General features: G+C 50.5%; 1 protein-coding gene across 1 annotated transcript in view; it reads left to right on the top strand.

The window, feature by feature from the left end:
• Positions 1-1,933: 1,933 nt before the first annotated feature.
• Positions 1,934-25,218, top strand: part of Rftn1 (raftlin, lipid raft linker 1) — a 207,448-nt gene continuing 184,163 nt past the window's right edge. Inside the window, exons 1-2 of the mRNA XM_055614013.1 lie at positions 1,934-2,113; positions 23,271-23,423. Coding sequence (XP_055469988.1) covers positions 23,279-23,423 — 145 coding nt within the window. The 5' untranslated portion in view covers positions 1,934-2,113; positions 23,271-23,278. The remainder of the gene's footprint in view (positions 2,114-23,270; positions 23,424-25,218) is intronic.

The raw sequence follows: 25,218 nt of genomic DNA, 5'->3' as shown, positions 1-25,218 counted from the left end.
GAGAATCAGAACATTCTGGATAATTGTTGGATGTAGGCCACACATTCAACTGGATGCTAACAACTCAGTTCATTATATACATATTTATCAGGTACTGTGTACCAGGTAGGAAGCATCAGGATGTATAGAAAGACAGGTCAAGAGCTCTAGGAAGGGAGGGAAGCAGAACAAAACCAAACTAAACACTAAGTAATGAAGAACCAGACAGGAAAAAATGTCATTAAAGACATTTAATGTGTTGGTACTAAGAACAATATTGAGTGGAGGAAAAAGGAATATGTCAGAATAGCATATTAACCTCGAGGAGCTGGTGCTCACAAAACAAAACAAACACCCCCACAAAAAACAAAACAAAAACCCAAACCCAAACCCAAACCCAAACCCACACACCCAAACAAAACTACATGCATAACATTTATAAGTGGGAAGAATTTGGTTACAAATACTCTCTCTCCTCTCTGTCTCCATCTCCTTTTGCCCTGTGAGTTTTTCGCTGACCTCTGGCTGGCACCTGAAGGTGCTGTTCTCTTTATGTAGTGACCATCAGAGGCCCTGGACAATGGTGTAAGAGTACTGATTTCCAGGTCTTAGGCAGGACATTTAGCAGAAAGACTCCTCCCTTTGACTTCATAAATAAGCGTTCAACACTAGGGCTCCCTGGACCCTTGTCCTGGCTTATTTTCTTCCAGTGGGGGCAAGCTGAGGATGTGAATTAGGGGTAGGAAAATGTGGACAGAGGTCAGGGGTCGTGGGGGGATGCCAGGAAGTGGTGGGTGGAGAGGGAAAAGGAGAAAAGAAAACAAATCAGGGAATCAGGGCGGGTGGAGTAGAAGACATGGCTACTGGGAAGAAAATCCTGGAGTAGCTCTCACAAGAGGAGTCCCTGCAAACAGGACAGTACTTCCTCCCTCCTGGAGGGTGTTATTAAGTATCAGACGGACCTCATTAAAACGCAGGGCCTAGATCAGCCAGCCCTCCTCCGTGTGGCTCCAATGCCTAAGGACCCTTCTTTGCCCAACCAGAACAGGATAATCAATTAGATCGCAGCCCCTTATGGTAATGATGATAATAACGATAATAGCAGAGTTATAGAATGCTTCCAAGCATTTTACATTTAATAAAGCACGAGGAAGTGCTGCTTGGCAAATGAACAGGCCCAAAGTCACCCCAGTCACTGGGGAGTAAGGACAGAAGGCAGGAGTGCTTCCTGACCATTTGTCTCTAGGGTTCCCGTTCTCAAGCCCGGCATGGTAATTCTGTTTTGTGGCCTCAAAGAGACTATTTCGCACCTCTAACTGTGGTAAAGCAGCCCTGTCCTAGGTAACTGATTTATGGAATTTTCTCCTTGGGGAATCCTTCTTGCTAGGCTAAGATGATTCAATCCCATCAAGATCTCCAACCTTTGGACACCTGGGTAAGGTGGGGAAAGAGATGCTGAGGCCAGTGGCCAGTTCTCCCCAAGAACTACTTGCCAAGAGATGAAACCGGCAGCACACGCTGCTTGGGGACGTTCCCACCTGTGGAATGGGTCGAGAGGTCTGGACCCCTTTCTAGCTCTCCTCCCCACCCTAGCCATCAGCTAGTTGATGGCAGTCGCCTCCCCAGCATCTTGGCTGGCGTCTTGGTGCTCTCCTAAGCGGGTCCCAGAGCCCGGGACTGGGAAAGGGAGGTGGGGGCGGGGGTGGGCCGGGGTTGCGCGGAGCTAGCCGCGCACGGGTCTCTAGCGCCGGGCTGCCAGGGGCCGTTCGGCTTCCCTCAAGAAGATGCAGCGCAGCATATTTTGCACATGAGTTCAGAGGAAGAGGAAGTGTAGCTGGCGGACGCGCGGCGGCGGCGGCGGCGGCGCGGGGTGGGGGCGGCGGGGCTGGAGTCGGAGCGCGCAGGGCGCAGCGAGCGGGAGCGCGGCGGCCACTGGCTCCGGGGAGGTACCCGCGCGGCCAGCGCCCGAAGGACCAACGACACGCGAGCGGCCGCGCCCCGCGCTCTGCCCCCACCCCCCGGGGCCGCGTCGTTCGCGCGCCGCCCTGCTCTGCATGGCACAAACTTTCATCCCGGGACGCAGCACGCTGTCTCCGGGAGCCCGCGCCACGGTCTCCGCCACTAGTCCCCTAAGGTAGGTGGGCGTGCGGTGGGCCGGCAAGGTGGCGCGCAGAGGCCGCGGTCGCTGGCCCCGCGGTTCGGGATCCCGGCGAGCCGGCGACAGCTCCTCGTGGCACCTTGGGGCTCCGGAGCTGCCAGGCGAGCTCCCTGGTCCAGGTCCCACGGGGACGGGGACCGATCGATGGGACGCCAGATTCTGGGCCAACTTTTTTTTTTTTTTTTCTCCCGGATGAAGAGGAAAAATAAAAAAAGACAAAAACAAACAAAAAACCCACGGGGGCGCGTGAGGGTGAGAGGGTCATGGGCTCCGCGGGCGGAAGGTCTCCTGGAAGGACGCCGGGAGAAGCTCGGAGGCTACAGGTGGCTCAGCACCCTGGGCTGTAGCGGGTACTCGGCCTGGAGCAGCTGGGACTTGCACCGCTGTTCACGTGTTCCCGGAGACCTGGGCTGGACTCGGGGCAGAGGTGTGCGACACTCGAGAGCACACGGGCCAGGCGCGGAGACCGGGTGGAAAATCCGTGAGCCGAGTCCCAGGCACCAGCAACGGCTTTTTCCCGGTTTCTGAAACGGGTTTTTCTTGCCTTATCCTGACTCCGAGGGACGGGGCACGCCAGGATGGGCGTGGGGTCTGGGCGGGGAGGAGGTAGGATGTGTTTAAGGAAGCCTGACTGTCAGGCGAGCGCGCCAGGTCCGCTCGCTCGCTCGCACCGCTATCTGGGGAGGCCAGAACCGCGCCGAGGGCAGGCTTAGCCCCGCGCCTGCTCCCTGCCGCCTCTAGGCTGCTGGCTCTCAGCTGCCCCCTGTGGGCGGTGGGTGGTGTCAGTGAGTTTGTTTAGGGGCTTACAGGCAAACTCTTAGTTTTTTAGAGTCTGGCGCAGATCTTTGTATTTGAGTGGCTGCCCGGCTGCCCAGCAACCGACCCTTCTCGTCCCTACAGCTGTTTTCGGAAGCCAGGTGTGAGGTCAGAACAGGTGTCTCCCAACCGCTCCCACGGAGAGTCATCTCAGGATAAGCCTTTTCCAGGAAGGAAGCCTGGGTGTAATGTGAGTGGCCTACAAGCCCGTGGGTAGAGCCACTGAACCCAGCGTATTCCTGGCGGCCAGGATTCCTAATTTGTACCTTCTGACCATTTCAATTCTGAGGAAGTTCAAGTGACACCAGATGTCACCAGCCACCGCCCTCGGCGGTTAAGCTGTGAGGTGCTGGGTTCAAACCTCAGTGAGTGAGTGTAACGGGATTTCACCAGGCCTGCGCAGTTACAGCCCCGAGCTGGGAGCCTCCCTGTGTCCGCGTTTGTGGGGCAGGACCCCCGGGGCATTTGGTCTTTGGTCTTTGTCTTCCCCCCACCCCCAACACGGATAAGGGGCACGTGAAATGGCTTGTGCGGTCAGCTCATAGATTTGGTGTAGGAATTGAAATAGACTAAATTGGGGAGACAAGTCAGTGCATTCTTTCTCTCCCTCTGGAACAGGAAGTTTTGGCTTGATTTCAACTATTGCTTTGTCTGCAGGGACACAGGCTGAGTGGTGGGAGTTCCTTTAAAGCTACTTATGTTCCTCCACGAGTGGAGTCACATCGGAGCTGAAGCTGTGTGGTGCCATGGCTTGGTGGCCACGGTGGCCTTTCTAGATGTTAGCTTGGTAGTCTAAGGAAAGGACACGCTGATTCTCATGTCCCACCGTAATCTGTTGTCGTTGTTGAGACCGTCTCCCTGTGAAACCCTGGTTGGTCTGGATCTGTCACTGTGTAGACCAGGCTGGCGTCCAGCTTGCAGCCCTCTTCCTTCCAAACGGTGGGGCTTTGCTGGGTACCACCACACCCAGCTCCCGTTAAAAACAAACAGACAAACAAAAATGATACAGTAAAGCTGCAGCAGAGTCCAGTGCAAAAACCACGCTGGGCACATGGCGAGCTTCCGTGATCTCACAACCCAGAAGGCCGAGGGGGCTGGAGAAATTTGAGTTAGAGGCTAGCCTGAGCTACAAAAGCAATGACCCAGACTTAGGTTTTCAGACTTTATTGCACATCTGGCCGTCATCTATCTATTCAGGGTGTGGATTCGTACGTTTTAAAATAAGTTACAGTCATGGTCCAGTGTCACTTGTACTAAGCGTTCAGTTAGTGTTCAGTGTGTGTTCATGTGTTAGGGTAACGCAGGCATAACAGTGAAACACATGTGCACATTGTTTCCACATACACACGCACTGTGCAGCCCAGTGCTTATCAAGACAGGTAATTTACCATCCACCTGGGTTTCTTCATAGGCCCCACCGTCACTTCCAGTCCCCACCTTCCCGGCGGCAGCCATGGCGTTCTCTTACCGTAGGTTAGGTTAGCCCGTTTTTTGAGTCTCATGAACACAGAGTTCTACAGTTCTGTATAGTTTCCTTTTCATTCAGCACTTCTGTTTCACTGTATTTGTTATGCATCAGCTATGTTCAGGCATATGTATGCATATGCCACAGTTGGCTTGTATGTCCCCCTGTTCCTGGTATGGGGGTCATTTGCAGGCTTTGCTGCTGTTGTTACTGTGAAAAATGCTGCTGTGAACACTTAGGCGTTTGTATGCCAATTCCCAGGGACTTAGTTCCCATTCTCATGGAGGTGTGTATAGTGCATAGAGGAAATTGCTAGGCCTTCCAGATTGTGGTGATTTCTCCTTAGACTCCTAGAAAGAGTACAGACCTGTGGTTCTGGAGATCAAACCACAACCCCACTCTCCTCTCTCTGAATCGGGGTGGTTAGTTAGATTATTGTTCTCCTGGGTCGAGGCGACTGTATTCTCCGGGGATCCGCCGGGACCCCCGTGTTTATAGGTAGAAGGGACTATAAGTAGTGGTCCCTGAGTCCTTCACTTAATGTTTTCTCACTTACTGTTTTCTATTAGGCTGTGTGTGTGTGGTGATGTGTGTGTGATGTGTAGGTGTGATGTGTGTATGTGATATGTGTGTATGAGCGTGTGTACATACCACAGATGTCTGTGTGAGGTTGGAGGGTACTTTGGGAGTCTGTATGCAGCTTCCGCCAATTTGAGCTGCAATGTCTCTTGCTCACAGCGGCTCATACCAGCTGCCCTTTGGGCTTCTGAGCATCTCCTGCCTCTGGCTCCCACCTTGCCCTAAGGGAGCTGGGATTATAGATCCGTGCAGTTTTGGTGGGCCCTGGGGGGTCTGAACTGAGATCCTCACTCTTGCTCAGGAAACACTTTACTCTCTGAGCCAACTCCCCAGCCCGTGAAGTCGATTTAGACTTAAATCATTGCAAATGATACGATGAATGCTGTATCTTCGGAGATCTTCGAGGAAGGCGTTTCCATAGGGGAATAGACCCTAGATTGTGAAAGACTGGCTGAATGCTTTCTATAAAAAAGAAAAATCAACCGCAAGTTCCACAGAATCCCACTGAACTTCTGCCTAGAAAGTCCTAGGGGATTCTGGGCTCTTGTGAACGTGGCTGACTGTTTGGATTTCACCAGTGTGCATAGCTGCCTGCTTTTTCTTGGGAGGAACGGTAGAGTTGGGTTGGGTAAGTGTGGAGCACCTTTGCTGAGAATTGTTGTCTCTTTTGTGAAAATCGTACCATAGTAACACCCATAGTAACCTTTTCTCTTATACTGAGAAAAGGGGCGTGGCTGCTCTGAGGTCTTCTGCAGTAGTCCCTCTCTGTGGGACCTGAAGCAGGGCCTGACCTTGGGGGATCCAGGAGACAGGAAGTGTGACTGTTGGTGGAACAGAGGGTGCAATGCTTCCGTGTCTGTCAGGGCGTCCCCCTACTGACCAAGTATCCCAGGGGACAGATGAGCCAGCTCTAGTTTTGAGATGTTGGAGAGGGTCTGGGTCTCTGTAGTTTATAGAACCACAGTAAACATTATATGGCTCAGGCCAGGGGAAAGGGGCACTGCAGACATCCAGGAGAGGACCGAGCCGCCGGTCCGCACAGCAGGTGAGGAGAGACCAGGGCCCTAAAATGTCACATTCCCACGGTTCTCATCCTAGCGCGCATGGGGGAGGGGGCATCAAGTATTTGGACCTAGAACAGTTTTACTGCCGAGGTGCCATTGGCTTCCGTAACAGATTTTACCAATGTTACTAACAAAATACAAGGTGTTACGCTAGCCGTCGGGGGTCGGGAGAGGGGGGCTGCTCGGCTGGATGCCTGTGCCACCTGAGTCATCTTCAGGATCGGGGAATGCCGACGTTGTTTGCTTTCAGCCCGGAGGAAGGTAAAGCTCAGCAGGTCCAGAGTTCTGGCTTTACCTTCCAGTTTCTGAAACCTTCAGGGAGAGACTTCGTCACTTGGGTTTAGTGCACAAGCTTCTGGAAGCACAGTTCACAGTACGTGAAGACATAGCATGGTAGAAGTGTCACGCCCACGGGTAGGCAGAGCAAAATGACAGGAAATAGCACGCCGGACTCACTTCCTGTAGTATTTTACGTACTTGTGTCTCACAGAGTTTTGGTACGCTGGGGCCTTGTGGAGAAGTCCTGACTCTGAATCTTGGTGTGGTGACACATACCTGTAATCTTAGCCTTTGGGAGCTGAACCACGCCAGCCTGGGCTGTAGAAAAGAGCCCCTGACTCAAAAAGTAAAACAAGGGCCAGCAGGGTGGCTCAAAAGCCTGATGACGTGAACTCAGTCCCCGGAGCCCAGGGTGGAAAAAGAGAACTGACTCTTGAAAATTGTCCTCTTACCTTCATTAGCATACCTTGGCAGATGTGCTCACGTGACGCTCCTTCCTCTCTAGCTATCTATCTCACACATGCAAATGTTTTAGGATGATGTTTTTTTTTTTTTTTTTTTTGGTTGTTTTTTGAGATAGGGTTTCTCAGTGTAGCTCTGGCTGTCCTGGAACTCTTTCTCTCTGTGTAGACCAGGCTGGCCTCCAGCTCAGAGACCGATCTGCCTCTGCCTCCCACGTGGCTGCAGACCTTTTGTTTTAAAAAAGTGAAAGGTACTGGTGAGTTTGGGTTGGGACTTTCCTGAGTGACTGGAATACAGTGGCCAGTGGCCACACATGGCCGTGAGAGGTGCATCTCAATGGTCAGAGTCCAGTCAAAACAGACCGCACTTGCTCAGGTGTTCTAGAGCCAGGCGTGGCCGCTGCAGCTGTGTCTGCCGCTCTGGGAGCCCGACGGGACAGTCGCTTTGTGTAGTGCACTTTTCTTTACCCTTCAGTTGAGAAATGGCTCCAGGGGCGGCAGCAGCTCAGGCGCTTGCCTTTTCACTGTCAAGACGCATTTTGGCGGACATTTCTTTCATGTTTACCCTTTAGAGGATTTCTTTGGGGGGGGGGGTATGCGTGATGACTTTCCTCCTATTCGAATTCATTTTTTGACATAGATTTCTCTTTTTTCCTGGGCCCCCGAAGGGGCCTTTTATCATTGCATATTTTATCAATACGGTATTTTCACGAAGGACCAGTACATTGCAGAGTCCCCGCTTGAGTCCTGTTCATTACTTGCTCTCCAAATAAGAATCTGGCCCAGCTTTTAAATATGCATCTGTGTGAATTACTCCCTACCTGGGCTGAATTCAGAGACGAAAATGGCTCTCAGTGGGCCCGAACCAAAGAGCTAGGAAATTAGGTCACATTCTCTAGGGATGGCCACCTGCCAGGGCTGAGGCAGACGTCACCCGAGAGACTTAGAGGTTGTTTGGGGTTCCCTTGGGTCTGAGCTGCCTCCGAAGAACTGGGGTGACAGAGCAAGGAACTCCAGTTGTCCCCATTATTCAGTGGCTCTGGCCTCCTATGTAGGGATCAAAGGATAGGGAAAGCCAGTCCCGGTGTTCACGGCCAGGTTCGAACAAACTCTGCTTGTCGCTGTCTGTGAAGCTGACCAGCTCACCTGCTTCATAGAGCAAAGGTTTCCACACTTTTTCAGTTGGCTTCTCCACAGGAAATGTTCCATTTTGCTGTCCTCTATCTTTCTATCTCCTCAGAGTTGGCGTGGGGCCTTTGTAGGTGGTGATCAGCTTCAGTTGGGCTGTGCGTGCCCCTGCTTCCCGCCACACCTGTGCTGAGGAATCCCTCCCACTTCTTAGACCAGCTCTCATAGTGTGTGTATTTCAGGGTGTGGTGATAGCTGTTACACATGAGGCTGGGTACAAAGAGGTCTGATTAGTCACGCAATGGTTAATGGGATGTGGCAACTCCACGAACTTTTAAATTTCAGAAATATAAAGAATAGGTCCATTCATTTAAACCCTTTCTCAATTTAGAAAGGGTTTGTGTTTTTGGATGGTGGTGGCACACGCTTTTAATCCCAGCACTTTGGAGCCAGAGGCAGGTGGATCTCTGAGTTTGAGGCCAGGCTAGTCTACAGAGTGAGTTCCAGAACAGCCAGGGCTACACAGAGAAACCCTGCCTGGAAAAACCAAGAAACAAACAAACACAACAAAATAAAAAACTAAAAAACTGCCAAAACCCCCTCCCCCTCCAATAAACCAAAAAACGAAACAAAAAAAAAAGGAAGAAAAGGGCTTGTGTGTGCATGTCTTCTGACACCTAATGGGTGCCCCTTTAAGTGTGATGTAATAACCCACCCCAGGTTACAGGATTTTTTGTACGGATGACAAATAATACTAGTATAATGCTGAATGGTTAACACTTGCGTATCTACCTAACTGGTGTTGGGGATGGGCTTTGTGCTTGAGAGGCAGGTTCTTCACCCCTGAGCCGTGTCCCCTGGGCAATGTTCATGTCCTCATTCTGCATGCCTGAGGACTCTTAACCCGTGTTCAGCTTCGACTCTCTTCTGTGCAGTTGTACAAGTAGATGTTGCGTTTGTCTGTCTTCACAGGTTTAAGACCTGAGACCCCAGGGCTTTCCTGAAGTCACAGCTGGGGGGCAGGGTTATCAGGATTTGACGTAGGCACTCCGGTACCTGTGTGCCTCGGTACCCCAAACCCGGATTAAGAAAGTGAACTTGGGCCATAAAGATGGCTCAGTGGGTAGAGGCACTTGTTAATAAGCCTGAGGACCTGAGTTCGATCCCCACGGCCCACGTGGGGAAAAGGAGATTCCCTCAACTGTCCTTTGACCTCTGTGTGCATACTGTGGCATATGCCACCCTCCAATAAATTAAATGTAATACTACTACTACTAGTAATAATGATGATGAAAAGGGTAAAGTGAACTTGAGAGCCACAGGGCCATATTTCAAAGGCCCCTTTCCGTCCTTTGGTGCAGCTGTAGTTTTCAAATTGTGGCTCAGCTGCTCTAACTGCTCTGCGAGGGCTGGCCTTGGGTGGATGAAGGCTCGCTGACTGCCTTTCAGGAGGCCACTGTGAGAGAGGAGTGGGCGCCACCAAAGCTCCAGACTGGTGCACCAACGGAGTGCTTTGCCCATCCCACAGCGACTCACTTTTGGCTGTGGCTCCCACCTCCAGCCTTCTGCTTCAGACCACTGGCCCTCGCTACCCAGGTTCCTCTTTCCTGCATTTAGAACAGATCCAGAACTTGGCTTTTGCTTTGCCTCTTCTGAGTCAGTGGGTTTCCCAGTTCCTGACATCATAGTCAAGTGGTTTACATCTCCCAGCTTCAGTCCCCTGCGGTGGGAACTTTCAGCCCAGACCGTACTCACAGTACAGCCTGACATCACATACCCTGACTGGCCTCCCATAGGCAGTGCCCGTCCCAAACCCCAGTTCACTTACAGTTCACCCCCATGCCTGGACCATGACCCCTCATCCCAGGGACCATTCTGCCATCTCCTCATGGCGTTGCTTGAATGTTACTTCCGAGTGATGCCTTCCCTGGCAATGCCGCCTCCTTCCCCTGTGATGGCTGGCCTTTCTGTGTCCTTTTACTACTTAACATACTTTGAGGACTGAATTTCATCGTTTTTCTTTATGTATCTGTTGTCAGTTTCTGTGCTCTGGAAGGCATGGTCCATGAAAGGACATGTTCTCTGAACATTTCCTGGGGAGATGCAGGCATCTCTTCACTCCAGATACAGCACCATGGACAACCAAAGTACCATTCTGCCCAAGGCTACCTTTGTAAACTAAGTATTCTAGCTGGTTTGTTTACCGAGCAGTAAGGGGTTACATATAAGGGTGTGTGACCCTTAAAGAGCCACATCACTGGGGAACTTCACCCCAGCATGGATGACAATTTCTCCACAGCTTCAGGGACGAGACCTCTGTTTTAGTTCACCGACACTCTGTACAGTCTGTTACCTCCCAGATCATGTGTAACTGGGGCAGGATTACACACGGTTGGGACAGAAGTGCAGAAAGGGGCAGCTGGCATCTCAGGTGAGGATCCAGTGACCCCCACCGCCTCCCCATACTCCTGAGAGTCATCACCAGGCCCTGTCTGGGGAGTCACTTGCAAACAGTCGCAGCTGCTCTGTAGAAGATGGGGGTGGCTGTTAACTCATGGACAGCATGCTCCGAAATTTGTCCCTTTTTTTTTTATTTTGGCTTGGCCCACACTCACAAAGAACCTTGTCTACAGTGATGCTCAGTATCATTTCATGAAAGAATGGTGAAGGGTCCGTCCTGCTGGCCTCACAGTGAAGGTGGTGGCGTATTTTGTGTCATTTTGGCTGGCCTGTGGTGCCTGGGTTTTGTTCCAGCAGCAGTCTAGGTCTTGCTGAAGCTGCTTTTTGGATGTGATTGTTGAAATCAGAGACTTCCGAGTAAAGCAGTTGCCCTTCGTAGGACAGGTGGGCTTCATTCATCAGTTGAAGAACTTAAGAGAAAACACTAAGGACTCCAAGCAGGAAGGAGTTCTGCATTTGGACAGCCTTTGCCTTAAGTCTGCGATGTCAGTGTACCTGCTGGCTCAGGCTTGTCATCCCAGCAACTCAGGAGGCTGAGGCAGCACAGTCACAAGTTCAAGGCCAGCTTAGGCTACAGGGTCAACATGGGTATTGTGGAATGCTGTTCTTTGAGCACAACAGCTATAAGGTCTTACCCTGAGAAGCTTGACTATCTACAAGACACAGATTGAAGACACTCTCAAAACTGGGCCTGTCGATATTCTTTTATTGGGGATGGCATCATTATATCTTCACCTGAGATTCCAACCTCCTCCGCTTGTACCCTTTTCCCCATTCCTAACTGTGTGTAATTCTGCACTGGCTGCGTGGGGTCTCTGGATGTGGAAGGTTAACTGGCTGGGGACTCCATCCCTAGAGTCCTGGGGAAGTCATTAATGCTGGGGTGATTCTTCAGAATTTCGGGCAATTGGGGATCACCTCTGCCCTCTGAAGGAGGCCCAGTGAACTTACTGTGTCACCAAGCTGGACGTGGGCGGGATTGTTGCATGGGTCAGCTGTTATTTACGTGTCTGGGAGGAGTAGAGGTTCATGTTGCTCCAGAAAAAGTCCATGAAACAGCAGATAGCTCAGTAAGACTGTGTCAAAGTACAGTGTAGAAAGGTCTGGGGAGGTATTGATGAATGGCTTATGTTAGGAACGGAGGAACACAGCAGTAACTCTTTGGAGCTCTGGCCTGCTAGTTTATCCTGGAATGTTTAGATTTGTTTGCTTCCACAAGCCAATGAGCCAACTCCTTAAAATGAATTGATCTTCACCCCCTTCCTCTCTGACACACACACACACACACACACACACACACACACACACACACACCCCTTCACATCCCATGGCCTACTACTTTTCTCCTCTGAGAATGTTGGCTATGTTTGAAGGCCTCAGTGGAAGGGAAGGAAGGAAGGGCTCCAAGTGGTGCTTCAGTGGACAAAGGGTCTGGAGTGGGAGGGCTCTGGGTGTGTATACCAGCAAGCGTTGACTTAACCCTACTTAACTTGAGGTCATGGTCCGCTGGCGAGGAGAAGGCATCTAGGCCTCCAGGCTGGGTACGATCACCCTCTGAACTGCTTCTCTGGTACTGGAGTGGCGGTCAGCAAAGGCGGCGATGGAAGTCAGAAGGGTGGGAAGGCTGTTTGTGGAATGGCAGGTGGGCTTGGCTGGTAGTCAGGGAGCTGAAGCGTCTTCCAGTTCTGGCCCCCCCCAGGCCAGACGTGATTGAACATGGTACAAGTGAGACAGGTGTTCCCTTTGGGGTTGAGCTTGGCTGCTCCCAGGGCAACAAAGCCAGCATGATGCAGAGGAAGAGGGTCCTATTAGGCAAGCTGTTTCTCTTTGGAGTGCGTTCTACAGTGGTACGGAAGCTCCAGGACACAGAACATCTTCCAGGATTGGAGACAGCTGTCTGGGGAATTGTGTGGGGAGGGGCGACTTGACCAAGCAGGAAGGGGTGTGTTTGCTAAGAGGGAGGTGGTGGCATGCATGTATGTTTTTGATAACGTGCAGCAATAGCATGTTTCGGAATCCTGGATTTTACGCCACAGCAGCAGTGAAGTTACTCACTGGGTGGGAGGACAAAGGATAGTTTCACAGTTTTTAGGGGAACCCAGAAATATCTATGAGGTACTTCCTGGCTTGAGGCAACTCCCTTGACATCACATAACCTTGTACTTTCAGGGTGGTTGCTAAGGAAATCACTGTGGAGAAGAAAATTAAATTAGGATGGTGTGACTTTGGCTGGAGATTGGGAACCTGGGTGGCATCTGGCTTCTAGGAAGGGGTCAGTAAGTAATTGGTGCTACATATTTCTTTATTCATATACATGTATATACATATATTTTCCAGTATATATACCGTATTTCCAGTGACTAGCTTATAGGCTAGACACATTAAGTTGTTTCAGTTTGTAGCAGTTAACAAATGACACCATTAGGAATGCTTGTAGCTTAGGGCTGCCATCTAGAACATACAGAAACACCAAGGACACCACAACCTGCACAGAGAAGGGCAGATCCCTGCTGTCTGCCGCTGGGGATATCACATATAAGGTGACAGTAAAGGCAGGGACCACCGGACAGCGAGATGGCGAGGGCATAGGGGCTGAGCCTGGAACGTTATCCTTCTGCAAAAAGATTAAATGAGGAAAGCAAATAAGGTGAAAGGTCTGCCCTTGTTGAACCCAGGTGGAGGCACCGGGGTGCTGTCTGTACTTGCTGTATGTTTTAGGTGGTGTATAATTAGAATGAATTGAGGAGAGTGAAACAGGAGGAGGGCCCAGAATAGCAGTTCCTGGATAGAGGTATACGTGCATCTGGGAGAATGGCAGAAGATCCCAGGAAGGGTGTGAGGAGCAGAAAGAGGGTCAGACGATTGGAAGTAGAAGAGCAAGAGCTGTGTTCCCAGCTGCTTCTCAGGCCTGGGTGCAGGGCTCAGGAGAGACCGGGGCCTCCTGGGTTCTGTTTGTTCCGGTTAGAGTGGATTGCAAAGTGAGGAATACTCGGTTTGCCCTACAGTGTCTGTTTCCAGTCTGGATGCATGCTAAGCCAACAGCTGACCCGTGGAGCCCATTTGGGGACTGCGGAAGGTAATGCCAAGTGTGTTGTGAGTCTGGGTTGTGGCACCTGGGCTCCTACTTGCTCTCCAGTCAGTCACCCTGAGCACAGCCTGCTGCCGTGCTGTGAGGACACACCCAGTAGCATGTCCAGAAGGCAGGGAACTGAGAGGCTCCTCCTACATGGCTTAGTATTACATAGAGGGAAGGTCTCTTTCACCAAACAATCCCTGCTGCCCGCCAACATCCATTTTGTTGTTTTTCTTGGGGTGCTGGGGATGGGCCCATGGCTAGGACCCCAGACCCTGGGCACCAGTGTTTAATAGCTTTCTCTTGATTCCAAAGGACAACCAACGTTGAGAACCTTGTTGCAGCCAGGTTCACTTCACAAGCTTCACAAGCTTCACAACCCTTCACAAGCTTCACTGTACCGCTGGTCTTTAGGATCCTGAGTCTGATTCACAGGCCTTGGGTGGGGCTTGGGAAGCTGAATTTCTGGAGGGCTCCCTGGAGACGCTGGCATGCTAGGTGGAGGACTGTGAGTTGAGTTCTTCCTAAAGGAGCTGTTCTCCTCTTCTGGGAGGCAGAGACAGCAGCTGACATCGTAGATGATTGGTTGGGGGGGGGGGCAAAGGGCAAAAATGTGGGTTTTCCTTTTTAATAGGAACACCCTGGAATTAGTTACCTTTTGCTGTGTATCCAATTGCTCCCAAACCCTGGCCGCCCTGGTGCTTCACTGTGTGCCCTGTCACACAGAAGCAGGGCTTTCAGTTCAACTTCCTGTATCTGCCATCTGGGACTGTGTAGCGAACTGTTTGCAAACTCAGGCCTGAAAGGACAAACCCTGAGGATCTCACAGGGCTGCGTGAATGGGGGCTCCAGCAGGGACTGATTCAGGCTCTGCCCTGAGGGTGCAGGCAAGGACCATAGGGGCAGAGAGCTAGAGTGTAGCTCCGTGTAGAACACTTCCTGGGTTGCAGAGAGCCCTGCAGATAGACGTGCAGAAATGATCCTGGGTAGAGGAGACAGTCCTGCCACAGCCACGTGATGTTTGTTGATGCTCTGTGTGGGGAGTGGCCTTCCAGGGCTGAGTGTGTCCTCCAAGCACGGCTGGCTGTGCTCAGATGATTGAAGAGCGGGATGGAACCATGCTCCACCGCCCAGCCTCACCGTGCCCTTGCTGTTACTTCGGCAGTACCCAGTGGACTGCGGGGTGCAGCTGTATGCCTGCGAGAAGGGAAGCCAACAGGAGCATCGCCGAGGGGTGACAGAGTACCTGAAACCTCACCCATGAACGCGCCCCCCCTGAGGAGTGTTCTAGTAACAGACGCTCTAGGTAGGGAGAGGATGGGGGTCTTAGTGCTCAGATCCTGCTGTCACGTAATTATACCGTTGTGATTGCTTTTGCATTTGGTCTTGGATCATGAGTGCCCACAATAGGTGAAGTTCGTTTCCCTTTAATCTCTTAGACCGCTTTTGCCGGGCACCAACAATCAACACCGTAGGAACAGGTGACGGAGGTTTCAAGGTTCCGTTGATATTTCTTGGTAGAGAGAGATGTTACCCTGCAGGCGTTTCTTAATTAGGATCCTCGGATCTTGCTTTGAGTGACTGAAGGATGCCACTGAACACTCAAATCTCAGCAGCCGAGGCCTGTAATCACCCCACCTCCGTCAGCATGTCACGGGCAATTAGCATTTGTTAAAGTTGGCTTTACAAGTTGTCTCGGATTGGAGGCAACTTGGCAAGTGAGAACTGCTGTTAACAGAACCAGTTTGTATTTGAAAATGTAACTGCATTGATTGCCCCATTGTTTAAGTCTGGGCATGCTTAGGAAAAGCAAACCTGAGTGGCAGCTTGCAGAAGCCGCAGCTGGGGGACTTTGAAGAAGGCCGTCCTTTTTGAATGGGCACCAGCATCTTCCAGGCATCTTGAATCTTGGGAGGCACATCCAAAACCAATCAGACATGATTGTAAAGTAATAGTTCCAACACTGAAAATAACCAGGGTCGTTCAACCCTGTCATTGCTCAGCGTCACCTAGAATCAGGTCTGTGGCCACGTGCTCTGGTTTCTCCAGCACCCTGTGCTCTGCACCATATCTATCCAACTGCCTGGCTCCTCCTGTCATAGGTGGCCTCTAAAAGAAAGAGCAGGCCTGGCCTCTCTAGTTCTGTGTGTGCTAGTTGACTGACCCAAAGCTGCCAAAGGTGTGTTGTATTGGTGAAAGGGTGGTCAAAGTTGGAGCCTGATTTTTTTTTTTTTCCTGAAGAGCTCATAGCTCCTGGGCAAAGCTGGTCCCTTGGCTACCACAGTAACCCTGACACAGCCTTGATCCCAAAAGAGAAGGTCTGTAGAGTGTCATCCTTTGAGGTCTCTGGCGAACGAAGCCCATCCTCCCCTGCAGTAAGGGGCACAGAGTGTCATTTCTCCCTAGAAACCTTCTAGCTCAGGTAGGGGACCAGATCATTTTGGACTGTTTCCCCCATTTCACCACAGAAGTGGGGAGAGCTCCCGCTCTCCTTTGCTTCGAAGGCCTCCCGAGTGGCCCCTCTGCTCAGGAGATCTGTGCGCATGGTCACAGCGATGCCTTCTGAGAGCAGATCCCTGAATGACTGTCTAACGTGGGTGTAGTGGTTCACTCGCATGCAGAGCCAGGAGTCTGCTCCGGGGTGACTGCAGGGATCTGGAAGGGCAAAGCCTGGGGCTTTGACTCCTTGCGCTATGAAGCACTGAAGAATTCTCCTCAGAAACAAGCGATTTTTGTTGTTGTTGTTGTTACTGTGTAGCTGGCAATCACTTTGCTGTCCAGGCTAAACTTCTGCCTCAGCCTGCCAAGTGCTGGGATTTTGCCTGTGTCCCTTTGGGAAACAAGCCCTAACAGGTTGTCAGCCAGAGCACAGGACTGCCGCTCCTGAGCGACCTGGTGTGAGAGTGCGCTGGTGAGGCTGGCTGCCGGTCTCCCAGGGGTTGCCCTCTCCACCATACCTTTTGTGTTGAGGGAGCTAGCATCCCTGTTTGTGTGACAGAGGCTTTGGCCAGCAACTCGCCTTCACCCGCAGCCTGCTCCAGGGGTGTCAGTTCTAGGCAGGTGAAAACATACCTTACAGAAGACTCCCATTAATGTTTATAATCAACCCACCCTGGAAACATGGCAGCTTTCAAATGTGACCTATAATGGCCTGGAGAGATGACTCAGAGGTTAAGAGCACTGTCTGTTCTTCCAGAGGTCCTGAGTTCAATTCCCAGCAACCACATGGTGGCTCACAATCATCTGTAATGAGATCTGATGCCCTCTTCTGCCATGTAGGTGTGTATGCAGACAGAGTACTCATATACATAAAGTAAACAAATCTTTAAAAAATCTACTGGCCTGCCACAGGTCTGCCCAGGGCCCTCTGTGCTCCTCTTCCCCACCATTTCCCCAGACCCACACTGATCTGTGGCCCCTGAGACCAGCAGGGATCAGGGGACAGCAGTTCTCAGCCCTGCGCCATTTCCTGAGACCCTCCCTGATCTGAGGCACCAGAGACCAGCAGTGATCAGGGAGCAGCAGGAAAACCAGAAGTCTGAGGCCCTCTGGGACCATGAGCTCTACCTACAATCCCAGAGACCTGTTACCATTAGGGACCACCAGGCCTGCTAATAACAGAGTGGACCAAATGGCTAGAGGTCAGGGAAAGGACAGCAGCAACAAAACCCAAGGCCATATGACACCACCAAAACCCAGCTCTCCTACCACAGCAACCCCTTTGGAGCCTATCACACCCGAAGCACAAGAAAATGATCTTAAAAATGAGGTTGTGAAAAATGATAGAGGTCTCAAAAGAAGAAAAGGAATACCTTAAAGAATTGCAGAAAAATACAACTAAACATGTGAAAGAATGGAATAAATAAAATCCCTTGAAGAAACGCAGGGAAATACAATCAAATGTGACCAGGGCTTCTGATTTCAGGCCATGGCTTGTGGGTTAACAATAGCCACCATGCCTGCTGTAAATGCTGCCATTGGCTTCAGTCTTGGCTAGGCGCCTCTGGCGCTGCTTGGGCTCCTGGTGGGTGGGGCTTGGCTTCTAAGTGTTGTGAGATGAAATCGATGCTCCCGGTTTCCTAAGGTGTGGGTCTGGGAATTGCTGTTCATGCTACAGGTCAAGCAGTCACAGAACTGGAACTCTGGGAGGCAACAGATGCCTGCCCCACTCTCAGTTTCAGGAGTGCCATTGGACTTTGGGGTTGGGCTTCCTGGAGATCTTGCTGTGTGGGAGATGGGTTTCAGGAGGCCTGTCCCGCCTAGTCCCACAGAGGCGTGCAGTCATAAGGGTGTACAGGCGTGGGGTCTTCTGCTCACATATGCATCACTCTGCAGACTTCTCCCTGTGCCCTGTGCTGTCCTTGAAGGTCTTTCTGTCAGAGCTCTAAGGTGGCTGGGACACGGCAGCCCTTCCTCCCCCTCCTGGAAAGCGAGCCTTTTCTGACCCGCTTAAGCATAGTTGGAACATAGAGGAACAAAGAGTAGGAACAAGACCTGTCCTGTTCTGGCAGAGGTGGGAGCTGGTGTCTATGCCAGAGGGACATAGAAAGAGCAGAGTTGTGCCTTGAGGGACAAGCAAGGGCCCTGGACACAGAGACAGCTCCTCGGAAGCAGGCCCATGCACTGATACCTAAGTTTGAGACTCCAAAGATCCAGTTTGCTGCTGGAATGGAGAGATGAATCATTTAGTCAGAGATGCCAAACACATGCCCTTTGGGGTAAATTTGGGTGGTGAGTTTCAAGTTAGCAACTGTCAGATTGAAACCTCAAAATCAAAGTTGTGATCTGGAAGTTTTTTTTAATGCTTCTTGCACCTTCTTGTCCTGTCTTATTTAAATGAAGTAGAAAATGGAAGATGAAACTAAATCATTAAAATGATAGTGGCTACCAGAAATTTTATTCACTGACCTTTCCATGAAGATATGTTTGTAGTTTTCCAACTAGGTCTAAAGCTGGGGAGGTGGCTAAGTCAGTAAAATGCAAGCACGGGGACCGGAGCTCACATCCCTAGCCCTTACATGGAAGCTTGGCTTTTGTGTGTGTAACCAGCTGAGGAACAGGCAGATCCCTGGTGCTCATTGTCCATCCATGCTAGCCAGTCAGTCATTCTAGTCAATCAATGTGCTCCAGGTTCAGTTAGAGCTCTGTCTCAAAAAATAACACACATATAAATACACACATGAATGCAGACACACAGGAACACAGGACCACACACAGACACACATGTGAACACACACACAGACATACACATGAATACACACACATATACATACAGAGACACACATGAACACAGACACACATGTGAACACACACATGAACACACACATGAACACGCACACACACCAGTTATGATAAGAAGCCTGCTGGGGATTTAGTGCTTGGTAGAGCTCGTGCTTGTTGGCACTGGAGAAGTCCTACTTCACTTCCTGTTGTTGGCCACTTCTGTTTGCTTGCCTGTTGGGTTCTCAGCCTGTGTCTGTAAGTCCTGGGCTGCGGGCAGGACACGCCTGTGTAGAGTGTGGCCCTTCCTTTTCTGCATTCTTCTGTGCACACGGTGCCCTGAGGGAGAAGCCAGCACTTGATGGCCACACCTGCTCTAAGCGTTGCTTTTGCTTTTTCCTCGGGAAGGCTTGGCGCCACTGGATAGGCAGTGCTTTATCCCATGTTGTAGGGATATTGTACATGCCGTGTGTGTGTGTGTGCATTTCAAAAAACTCTTTATGTAGTTTTGAACTTTTAGTGAAAGTTAAGCAGGGGAATTTAATAAGCACGATTATCAAATACGATTAATAAGCAGGTTGCTGACTGGACATACCCAGAAGTGCCTCTTGCTCCTCAGGATGACCATTTCCAGCTTCTGGCACTAGAGTGTGGCTTTTCTTTTGAGGGGCTCTAATATGTGGGCTTTTGTTTGTTTAGTGTGTGTGTGTGTGTGTGTGTGTGTGTGTGTGTGTGTGTGTGTGTGGTTTTTACTAAGCATTCTGCCCTGCCTCTTTGGGTTCAGTCACTGTGGTGGTCTGAATAAAATGATCCCTTTAGGCTCATGGATTTGAATGCTTGGTTATCAGGAAGTGGTGCTGCTTGAGAAGGATTAGGAGGTGTGGCCTTGTTGGAGGAAGTGTGTCACAGAGGGTGGGCTTTGAGGTTTCAGAAGCCCAAGCCAGGCTCACTGTTGCTCTCTCTTCCCTCACCTCTGTCTCTGGCACCACAGCTGCCTGTGTGCCACCACACTTCCCACCATGGCTATAAGGGACCAAAGCTTTGGAACCCTCGGCAAGCCTCCGATTAAATGCTTTATATATATATATATATATATATATATATATATATATATATATATATAAAAGAGTTGCTGTGGTCATGGCGTCTCTTCACAGGAGAACACTGACTAAGATGGTCACCATGCTGTCACATGCGTCCTGTGTTCCCCTTGCTTTCTGATTCTTCAGTGCATGAGTACAGAACTGCCCCCCCCCCCCCACGGTCATCCGGGGGTTCTGACAGGACCGTGGGCGTTCTTGTGCCCTGCGTCACCCATACATACACACTTTTGTTGGCCCAGCTCTAGAGAGGATTTACTAGATCCCAACACAGATATCCACGCAGCCTCTCCGCACATTGCCACATCCCTGACTATGTCTCTAGCAGTATAAGCCAGGGGATACCGTTTGCCCTGGTTTTATATTTTTCCATTTAGAAGACGTAAAAACATTGGCGACTCGATTTGGCAGCATTTATTAATATAAGAGATACTTACTAAGGAGATTTTTTTTATACAAAAGCTAGCTGTTCTCAATTATAAAAGACAACTAAAAAGTGAAATTGAGGTCTGGAGAGATGGCTCAGTGGTTTAGAGCAATTGCTGCGGAGGACGTAGGTTCGATTCTCGGCACCTTCATGACAGCTTACAACTGCGTGTAGTCCTACTTTTAGAGACTCCCACCCCTCCTCTGGCCTCTGTGGGCAGTAGGAATTCATCTGGTTCACAGACATACATGCAGGCAAAAAACACTTACACACACAAAATTCAAAATAAGTAAATATTTAAAGCAAACAAAAAAGTCAAATCAGATCTCCAGCAGCTCCGTATGCTCACCCGCACTGACTGGAGGTCCCTTTTGCTTAGCGACAGAAGCATTTCAGATTTCAGAGTCTTGGATTTGGGGATATTTGCATAGACTCTACCGCTTGAGCCTCCTCCTCTGAAATCCTGACATCCTAAATGCTCTGAAGTCCGAACTTCTTCCACGCCATCTCTCAAAAGGCTTCAGGCTTTGAGTGTTTAGTCTAGGGATGCCTACCCTGGACAAATGGTCGTTCTAGTGTCACCCCTCTCCCTGTGGCCCTCCTGCCATTTCCCTGGTGAGCAGTACACTAGAGCTCTTCTTCTGTTCCTTAGTCATCTGTGTGTATCCGCACTGTACCAAGCTTGTCGGGGCTGTCTCCAGACAGTTGCTCCAGACAACTGACCTGCGGGGCAACCTAGGTGGAGTGTGGATGAATTAACTCTGTGGAGGATGGAACTGTGAGAACCGACTCTTGTTAGCTGGAGAGATACGGGAGCAGCGTTTCCTCCCAACCCTGCTTAGAGAGCTCAGTGACAGCGTGAGCTCTGTTCAGAGGGGTCAGAGCTGTCTGTAAAGGAGTTGGAGCTGGTTGGCCAGCTCAGTATACAAGTGCTCCGCGGGTAGCTCATCCAGTCCCTTCACACTCTAATGTACTGTGAGGAACAGACAGATGGAGTCTTAATCTGTGTCTGTCTCTCATGACTCCATTTGTGTTTACATCTTTCTGTCCTGTTTAAGAAACCCTTGCCTCCCCCTCCACGCTTTTCTGCAGGACCCTGTGGGTCGAGCATGACCACTTGGGACATCAACCACTTGGTCTTTCTTGCTGCTGGGGCAGCAGTGTCCTGCCCAGTTTTGAAGGTTGCACACAGAGGGTGTAAGTCGGGGCCTGGGTCTGGCCTCTCCTCTCCTCTCCTCTTTAAGCCGAGGCTGGGGTAGGACTGCCTTCCTTGGAGGACAAGGACTCGTGCAGCTCCTAAAGGCGCAGTGAGACAGTGCTGGCTCTGGCTTCCTGTCAGACCCAGGATGGCAGACCCCACAGCCTGCCCTAACTCTTCTGCCACATCCGTCTACTCTTGCAGGCTCTCCGTCGTCACCGCACACCCAGATCTGTGTAGCAGGGCTCATTTCAGCTCCTCCAAGCTCCTGCCTGCCTTGAACTATGATCCCAGAGGCCTTCCTTCCCGACCAGACTCCACTCTTGGAAATGGGCAGGAATGAAGGGCATTCCTCTGGACTCTCTGTAGTCCTGTTCTGGTGGTCACAGTACTCTCACAGTACTCAGGGTGCCCTGGTCCTAGCACTCAGGAGCCTCCTGTCCATTGCTTTCTACACTCCCTGCACATGGCAACAGTTTGCTGTGCACAGTTTCTTCAGCAGCCTCTGCACACAGGAGCTGTTGCGTCTGCAGAATGAGCAAGTAGTTTCCAAGTTATCAGTTCACACAGACTGCGCATAAATCATGTGTGCTCCGGTTCTCGGACACTAATGTTCCCTTATTAAGGCAGAAGTCAGCCTTCCGGTTCCTATCCATTCTCTCTGGCTCCTTTTTTAATTAGTACAAAACTGAGGCAGGCTGTGGTTGTGTCACCTACCTCTTTCCAGTCCCCATCCCATGCCCTCATTACCTTTTTGAAGTTCAGTTTGTTTTTCTGAAACTTGCCAAATTGCTTTAGGAAACTGGGAACCCTATGAATGAATCAGTGGAGGAAATCCTTGTGTTTAGAGGAAGTAGTCCTTGCCTGTGTGTGTGTGTATTTGTGCCTGTCTCTCTGTCTCTCCCTCTTGCTCTCTGATATTCTTGGACAGTTTGTATTCTAAGGAAACATATTCCCATGGCAGTCAGTGTCCCCGAGAGGAGGAACAGTTCATGCCCAGGGTACAAATGGAACTTAACCTTCCCATAAAAGGTCACCTTATGAATGCCATTCTGTCTAAATAAACACAGAAACCCATACAAATAAATAAGGCCCCAATAAACAGAATCCCACTCTCCGTTTATTGTGTGCCCATTTCTCCACCCCCTTGGCGAGCTGAGGCTAGTGATCTTCCAACGTGTGTGGATGCTGCTTGATATCTCGCTGGCCCTGTTATGCTCTGTCACTTTCCTTTCAGCCTGAAATGACTGGAAGTGGGGGGCGCCTATGCTCATTTCCTGCCGTTGGTCTGAAAAAGAAGAGAAGGGGTGACTGTTAGACAAAGCCCATAAAAATACCGAGATCTACTTTTTGAGATGTTTGAATATCAATTCCTGTCTAAATAATTACTGTTGCGGGAGGAAGAGACTCCAGAGTTTAGAGACTATAACAACAACTTATTATTCTCCCTTAGCAACCGTGTGGAAGGTGACACGTGTCTTGTATTTCTGCAGATGGGCTGACAACATAATACACAGTATTGCTTTTTAGGCCCTATTTTTTTTTAATCATGTGTGCAGATGATAGTGGAGGGAGCGACTCTGAGGTATTATTTTCCTCAGATGGAGGAGAAAAGATACAAAGCAGGGACACTTTGGGGGTCACCCAGCTCTCCCAGGATGGCTGGTAATGGCGTCCTCATAAGAAGAGAAGGTGGCCCCGTCCCCTGTGTTCAGGATGTAGTAAATCACACGTGTGGTTTCCTGGGCATGGAGGTCTTTGATGTATCGCTCCAGAAAATTGGGAGTCTTTTGTGCAGTGGTGTTTCAAAATTAATGACAGAACATCTCCACCTCCCCTTGTTTGTCTCGCTTTTGTGGACAGCTGTCGAAATGGGTTGTAGCCTGAACAAGTTGGAGAAGCGTGAAGAGAAGCGGCCTGGGAACATTTACTCAACTCTGAAGAGACCTCAGGTGGAGACCAAGGTAGATGTGACCTATGAATACCGCTTTCTGGAGTTCACCACGCTGACTGCCGGTGAGTACAAGGAGGGTATCTGGCCGGGACACAGTGTAGGATGAGGCCTAGCCCTAAGTCTAAGGGAGGACAGTTTAGAGAGTTAGGCTTTTGTATCCCTCTTTACCAGAGAGGGGCTGCTTTAAATAACAGCCTGAGTGAGATGGCCCACACCAGTCATCTCAGCATTTTGGAGGCTGAGACAAAAGGATGGAGAGATGCAGGACAACCTGGACCACACGACAAGACATGATCTCAGAGAAATAAACCAACCAACTAGGTAGGCAGGCACTTACAGCTATGAGTCAGTAAGCAGTCCATATGGGTGGGCTGAACTCAGCCTGTGGACCAGGTTTTTGTACATTCTCTGTTAGCTGACTGTAGAAGAAAATGTCCTGTGTCTGACTGCCCCGGCTCCCCGAAGTCCACCCAACCATCATTTTCCTCTTTTCAATCTGGGCTAAGCTTTGTCTCATCTGGCAAGTGGGGTTTGTGCCATCGCCTACAATCAGTGCCCCAGGTTCGAGGATTCAGGACATGGCCCTGGTGTGACAGGTAAAGGATGTTCAAGTTATCATGACAGAGTACGTGCTGAGATAGTGTCCTGGGTACCTACTGTGTGCATCAGGCTGTTTCTGGGGAATGCAGGAGGTTATTCTGGTAAGTAGGGGAGACCCACTGACAGATAATGAGCTTAGTAGGTTCTAGTCATGAAGAATGGCATGTAACATGGAAGAGATCTCTCTTTCTTTTGGGTCACAGAAAATGAGGAGCACACACTCAACAGTTTCCATGAATGTGTCTTAAAATACAGCTTCCTCGGATGCCTGAGGAACGCTTTAAACTTCTGTGAAGGTGAAGGCAAAAGAGAGAAGAGCCCTTGCACTTCTGGGGGTGGGGGGTTGATTCAAGGGCTGTTTTAGAGTGATAATCACCAGGCCTCTTGACTGCAGACTTGGTCCCAGGGCATGAAATGGGCTGTATCCCTGTCACAGGGCGATGTGGTGATTAGAGATGGAATGAAGTGTGTGGAGCTTTTAGCACAAAGTTTGGTGAATAGCAGCAGGTATTTGGAATCTTCTTCACCCTGTCCTTTTCCCTTTCTTCTTCTCTTCCTTCCTCCTCACATCCTTCTAGAGTAAGGTCCCAGTGCTCTTTGAGGGACAGACAGCTGGGCTTCTTCACAGATACGCCATCCATGTCACCAAAGCCAAACCCAGCTTCTCCTGTTTGCAATTGCTTCCATCTCATGCCCTTACACTGTTGTGCCCATCATCTCACTCAGATAGACCCACCTTGGTATCCTGGGCCCATGGCTTCTCCTCCACAGTTCCCGTTCTCGATCATCCTCATGCTGTTCAAACCCATCTGATGGTCTCATTTTGAGGGTCCAGATTTGCAGTGCCCACCCCCATTCGTTGTACACTTGATTGCCAGCTGATGGCACTATGTTGGGAGGTGGAGACAGCAGGCTGTGGGGCCTGACTGGGGAGAGTGGCCAGGAGGAGCACAGCTCTAAGATCATACCTGGCCCCATTCCCATCCCTGCTCAGAGTTCTGCACACCATGACGTGAGCAGCCTCTGCCGCTTGCTTTGTCTGTGTAGAAAGATTGGAGGGAAAGGCACGGTCGCTGGGATAATGAGGCTCTGCAGGGGTTCTTTTTCTCTCTTTTGTAGTTCTTGCACCTCAGTTGTCTTTCTTTTATAATTATGAGAGTGATTGTTCCCAACCGTAATCCCAGCAGGAGGAGAGCCGAGGGTTTGGGATCTCCGCTGAGTGTGTGTGGTACCATCCCATGAGCTGGGATAGAAGGG

This window comes from Psammomys obesus, unplaced genomic scaffold, assembly GCF_907164565.1.
Source record: "Psammomys obesus unplaced genomic scaffold, mPsaObe1.curated_primary_1811, whole genome shotgun sequence".
NCBI lineage: Eukaryota > Metazoa > Chordata > Mammalia > Rodentia > Muridae > Psammomys > Psammomys obesus.
The sequence above is the reverse complement of the archived record's forward strand: the minus strand, read 5'-3'. Positions and strand labels throughout refer to the sequence as shown.